This window comes from Rhinopithecus roxellana, chromosome 4 (assembly GCF_007565055.1).
Source record: "Rhinopithecus roxellana isolate Shanxi Qingling chromosome 4, ASM756505v1, whole genome shotgun sequence".
NCBI classification, from domain to species: Eukaryota; Metazoa; Chordata; class Mammalia; order Primates; family Cercopithecidae; genus Rhinopithecus; species Rhinopithecus roxellana.
Window position 1 is genome coordinate 32,928,836 of NC_044552.1, and position 6,318 is coordinate 32,935,153.

The 6,318-nt window shown below is 53.5% G+C and overlaps 1 protein-coding gene across 1 annotated transcript in view; it reads right to left on the reverse strand.

Annotated features, from left to right (window-relative positions):
* Positions 1–3,668, reverse strand: part of KCNK5 (potassium two pore domain channel subfamily K member 5) — a 41,077-nt gene extending 37,409 nt beyond the window's left edge. The window contains exon 1 of the mRNA XM_010389726.2: positions 3,069–3,668. Within this exon, the coding sequence (XP_010388028.2) occupies positions 3,069–3,254 (186 nt within the window). The 5' untranslated portion in view covers positions 3,255–3,668. The remainder of the gene's footprint in view (positions 1–3,068) is intronic.
* Positions 3,669–6,318: the final 2,650 nt, after the last annotated feature.

Here is a 6,318-nt window from a genome sequence, read left to right on the forward strand (position 1 = left end):
CCCTGTGGCCACTCTATCTTCTCTGGGCTTCAGCTTACTTACTTGAATACCTACTGTAAAGAGTACCTGAAATAAGGCAGGTAGGTAAAGCTGCCTTCCTCAATAAATGCTAGGGTCAGGAGACCTGTTCACTTTTTATAGACATCTTGCCTAATGTTTCTACTTTATTGGAGCCTCACCAAACACTCATTTTGCAGATGAGGAAAGGAAGGCATAGTTAAGTTACATGGCTTGATGGGTAAATGGCCGAGCCAGATAGCAAAACCAGCCTGTGCTCTCTCTCATAAAATGAGGATAACAGCACCCACAATGCCCAACACAGAGTAGGTTTGCTGTAAATGTTAACTTCCCTTGTGAGAGTCTCTGCAATTTAGGAAGAGGTTTGGAGAATGAGTCACCAAAGATCTTGCTTGAGAGCAGGGGTTCAAGATGGTTCTGAAGGCAGGAAAGAGGATGATCACGTGGTCCCAGGCTGGCGGGTCACTGAGCACTTGAAAGTCAGTCTGCACCTCACTTCAACCACAGCGGAGGGAAGGAAGTACCTGACATTCGGCGGGTATTTCTAAAGAAAGGTGACTTAACTCCCTTTCTCACACATTTGAAAGACCACACACAACTTCCAGGGTAAGAGAAACCCCAACCCAGACTGCACCCCATCTCTTCCAACAATCTTTGTCCTACCCCGGGAATTCCTAGCTAGGAGCTCCTTCATGATTCCAAGGTGATTGAGAACCAGCTAAAACACAGAGCCTCAGGTGGAAAATGCCCAAGCAGCCAGATGGGAAAGAAGATTTTTGAGTTTTCCTTTTTCCTTAAACCAATATCCTGAGGCCTGAGGTAGTACCCCAAGTCACAAGAAAGCAGAGCAAGGCAGATTCCTGCAGGTCAAAACTGATGCCAGCAAATGCTTCCGCTTGTCCATTTTCATTTCTTGGGTTTTTCCTATGATGAGAGGGGACTCACCCAGTTGGGGTTGGTTTGGGAGTTTTTTTGGCCAGGGATGAGGACAGGGCTGTCCTTGTTCAAGAACGAATCTACAATCGTCTCCAAAGCAGACTGGCTTGATGCCGAAATCCTTTTTCTAAAAATTACCTGCCCATTACATTTTTTTTGCGGGGGGGGGGGGGGGAGGTAAATGTTGACAGATTTAACAGGATCGCTAAATAAGAGGCATTTTGTTTGTGCAAATACCTTAAGAAGCCGTCTAGCCTCCAAAGCTATGACCACCAGCTGCACCCGGCTGCCTAACCCCCGGACCCACCCCACCACCACCCGCCCCCCGCCTTTCCCTTCTCCTTGTGTTTTGAAGTTTATTTTCCCACATTTAGCCTTGAATTCTTTCCTTCCTTCCCCTGCAGTGTTGGAGCAACAGCTTAGAGGGAAACACTTCCAGGGCAGCTCAAGGCTTTATCATCCTTGCCTGCCCTCTTCCCCCTCTAAACAAAGCCCTGGAACAAACTAAACAAAAACTTGTTCTCTAGAGGAATTGTTTCCTCAAGGGAAATCATAAAGTGACCCCCTCCCCATAACACCCGCCCCCCCCCAGGGTAGATACCCATCAGAAGGAAGCCATGTAGACTCTTCATGCCAGGACTCCTGATGTTAGGAGGTAAACCAACCAACCACCTGCTTTAGCTTATCCTCCCCACCATCACCTCCCATCTGCCACTACCCGGGAAACTGCTACAGGGCAAGAGACTCTCCACTAAAACCCAACACTAAGCCTGCTGGACTAAACGTCCCCTTCCACGGGACCCCTCGGAGGACAAGTCTCCCCACACACCGCTGCCAGCAAACACCTATATGCTCATCTATGTGATGCCCATCGATCTGGGGACAAGGTTTTGATGTTTTCCAAATGCTTCCAACCTAAAAGTACACGGCAGAAATAAGGAATGAGGAGGATGGGCTCATTCCTATTTCTCACATGGGGAAACAGAGGCTGGAAAATGAGCGACAATTAGATAGGCATAAAGTATTGGGGTGCTGCTGTAGACTAAACGTTGCTCATCAGACCTCCTTTCTGGCATCTTTCACCCTGAGAGCAATATAACACCTTGGACAATCTATCCCACTCCCCACCTGCTGCAATCTAGAACTTTCACCCAGGTCCTGGTCATTCCACCGGGGGAGCAGGCCAAGAAGAGTTGGTGGATGAAGCTGAGCCCTCGAGAAACTGGTGTAGAGGGCCTCGATCCCCAAATTGGCCCCAAAGTCTCAGCCAGGATAGGCAGCCCTTTTATCCTAAGTGAGGTCAATGTCACCCTTTGGGCTGTGCACCAGAAGATAAGCGGTTCCCAATGCCAGCACGGAGGAAGTCCCCCACCTACCCCAATTCCGCACACTCTCTCCTACCCACTCGCAAAGGGACTACCTGGGTATTATTCGTTTGTGCAACCTGCTACTTTCACAAAGTTTTACTCCAAGCTCTTGAAGGATGTCTCCGCGAGATAAGCCTTCCCGGAAGCCTGAGCGCGTCCCCAGCATTCCAGGCACCACCCCTCATCCCGTGGGTTCGGGCCCCACAGAGACCCCCCAGCTCCTCTCCGGAACCCCGCTGGGGGCGGGAAGATTTTGCCCAGGCTCAGGCTGGGGGACCCTCCCGCCGCTCTGCCGGGTTCACGTTTCTTAAGAAAAGCCTAGCAGGCTTGGCGCTGGCCCTGGAGCGGGGAGGTGGAGACACGAGGGGACGGCACCAGGCTTGGCTCCCAGACGCCGAGAGCGTCTCCGGGGAAAGATAAACGCCCCACAGCCTCTTTCCAAGGAGGGAGGTACCGTCACACCCACACTGAAACACTATGGAGCCCAGTTCACCCGGGAATCAACTCCAACTTATCTCTGGCCAAACTAAGTTCCAAAGAGTCTCCGCGCTTGGGGGACCCCCGTGTCCGTCGGGTGAACGACGGATCCTAGAAGCCTGATCCATGATGAGACATGCTCTCTCATCACCCCCTGGACCTTCCACAGGGACTGAGGGTCACCCAAAGCTGTGAAGGGGTCTTCCTTTCAGCGCCCCCTAAAGTTCAAGCCAGCTTCAAATGTATATGGGGGTACAAGCGGCGACTGACCTCTAGGATCTTGTCCAGGCCCTCCTGACCCAGGCACGGGAACTCCTTGAGCAGATGCAGCTTCTGTGTGTAGTAGTTTTTCTTGGCCTCCTTCCAGTGTGGCTCCTCCAGCACTTCGAAGATCGCCGCCCCGATGGCCAGGTAGAAGATGATGGCCGAGGTAAGCAGAGGGCCCCGGTCCACCATGGCTCCCGAGCAGCAGCCTCCTAGAGAAAGCCTCTCCTAGCCCCAGCTGCTCCCAGTCCGCCCGCCCGCCAGCCTCTGAAAACAGCTGTTTGAATTTGGAGCTCCGCATGCGCAGTGCCCAGTACTCCCCCCGCAAGCACCGCTCCCCGGACAAAGTTTCTCGGCCAAGTTGGCCAACGGAGCGCGGGGAGCTGCGTGGGGCCCCACTCACGCGGCCCGGGGTGGGCGAAAACCAGGGGGGCTGAAGGGGCGCCCTGGACCGCGGATGCGTAAGGAGCGGGAGGAACACCGGACTTGACTCTGGGCAGACACGTGGGCCGCTTCTCCACGCGCCGCTCCTCCGCACTCCACTAGCTGTGTGAGCCGCTCCCGCCTCCGCGCGCCTCTTTAACCAGCGCCCGCCGCGCTCTGCCCTCCTCCGGCTCCGGGCTCCGACCGGGGAGGAGCCCAGGCAGGCCCCGCCCCTTCCCCGCGCCAGCAGCCAGGCGAGCGCAGGAGCGAGCGCGAGGTGAGCGCTGGAAGAGGCTCAGCGCTCCCCGCACTCCCGGGGTCAGCCGCCAGGGGAGGCTGCGCCGCCCGCCCAGACCTGCACCCCCCCGCGGTGCCCGAGGGGTTGCGGTCTCGGGGACTCGTGTTTGTTATTAGAGCTGGCGTGTTAACTAAAATGATTGTGACTGAGGTCAGGAGTTTATTGCTTTCGTTATTTTTATTGTAATTCTATTTTCATTTACTGATGTTTCTTCCAAAAAAGTCTTATGCTCAGCCTCTCCGTGTCTCTCTTCCACACACTTTCCTGTAAGCCTGAGGAAGGGGGTTAGAACGGGGCTGAAGAAGCTGTAGGGAGTCAGAGGACATCAGGAACTAATCCAGCCACCCACGCGTGATTCCTCCTTCTCACCCTGTTCTCACCTACCCAGGTGAGAACCTTGCATCTGGAAGGAGCAGGCAGCTCAATTCGTGGCACCCCTGTGCGCCCCCCCAATACACAGTAACTCTACGGGAAACACTTGGCCTCCCTCCCCTCCCCTCCCCTCCCCTCCCTTCCCCCTCCCCTTTATTTTTCTTTCTCCTTTATTTTTCTTTCCTTTTCTTTCACACGGAGTCTCGCTCTGTCACCAGGCCAGAGTGCAATGGCGTGATCTCAGCTCACTGCAACCTCCACCTGCTGGGTTCAAGCAATTCTCCTGCCTCAACCTCTCAAGAAGCTGGGACTACAGGTGCGCACCATCACGCCCACCTAATTTTGGTATTTTTAGTAGAGACGGGGTTTCAACATGTTGGCCAGGCTGATCTCAATTCCTGACCTCAGGTGATCCGCCCGCCTCAGCCTCCCAAAGTGCTGGGATTACAGGCGTGAGCCACCACACCCGGCCCATTTTCATACATACGCTCCAGCTGATTTAAAATTCCATCCCCCCCACCTTATCTCCCTCTTTGGCTTTATGTTCTTCCTAGTACTAAATTCCCTCTGCTATATTATATAACTATTTATTGTTTACTCTGTACTGTGCTCCCTCCCCACCACACACACACAGACACACAGACACACACACACACACACACACACACACACACACACGGAAACGTCTGCTGGGGAGATGGCGAATCTGTCTTGTGTAATGATGTATCCACAGTGCCTGTTACATACATAGCAGACACTCAGTAACCATGTGTGCAATGAAGGAGTGAATGAATTTGTTAAAAACAGGCGCCCAGGATATTTCTAACTCGCCTTGTTGCCATTCTGTGAGCTCTTGTAAACCCCAGGGAGTACTGCATCCCTTCCATGCATCATAAGCAGACCCCATTGGACCCACTTTGCAGTGAGGAAACAAACTCAGTGGGTTAGTTTGTTCAGTCTCTCAATCAGCACCAGTCAGAAGTTGGAGGGGAAACCTCCTCTCAGAGCTCTGTACTAGCGGCTAGCCCTGCCCTTCTCTGACCTCTGTAGGGGCAGGTACTGGAGTGGCCAGAGTCCCTGAGCTCTGTCCCCTGGCCAAGGCCTTTTCTTTCCAATGAGAAGAAGGGGAATCATTTCTCACCTCCTACCCACCCTGTACCCAGGCTGTGGCCTGAACCCCAAGGTGTCAAGAGTTAAGACAGTTTTTACTTGGGGAGCGGAGTATCTGTAGCATCTCCAAATCTGGCTGGAGTGGAGGGGCTAGGGATACAGTTAGAAGCATTGATTTGATTTTGCTGATGTTTCTGTCTCTCCTTATGGCAACATGAGCGTGTCCAGAGGAGAAGGCCAGAGCAGGAAGCTGGGGAGCCCCGGATTTCCTTATACTACATCCCTGAGGCGTGCAGCGCCAGTCCCCTCAGGAACCCCCTGGCCAAGGATCACCCTGGACAAGGCCCTGGAGGCATTTCTCTGTAGACAACCCACTCCCAGCACCAGGCCTCTCACCCAACCCAACATATCCATCTTCTCTAAGCCTTGCTGACCTCCTGCCTACCCTGTCCCCGAGGCCGTGTCCTAAACCCCAGCTCTGCAGTCTCACTCTCCAGCCCTCAGCTGGGATGGAAACCAAGCATGGGTTCCGGATCCCCCCTCTCTGGATGGAGTTCACCCTCTTTGTGAGAGTTCAGGGCTGCAGTGTGAACGCTTCAGTGATCATGAGGTGGGGGCAGTTTGAGAGGCCACAGGCCCTCTCTTTGTTTGGAAAATTCCCTACCATTCCTCTCCCACCTCCGGTCTGTGTTCTCTTCCTAAGAAAATAAAGGGCCTCTTCCTATTTCAGTCTCACGGCCTCATGAAAACGCTGAACACTTTGAGATGAATTGATTTTTATTCGAAGCCTCTGTATGTTCTAGTTTCTTTGTCCTTCCACTCTGTTTCTGCATTTCCTGTCCCCTTCCTCCTTCTTGCTCTCTGTGTGGTGCTGGCCCACTCCTCATCCTCTTCTTCTGTCACCCCATCCTTTACTTTCCCATATTTTTCCAAAGCTCCTTCCCCAGCTCTTCATTCTCCCTCCTCCTGCCTCTCTCCTTTGTCTCCCTTCCAGTTGAATGTGCTTCCCCTCCCCCAACTTCCCCTCCCCTCCCCATCTCCCCCCTCCCCAAT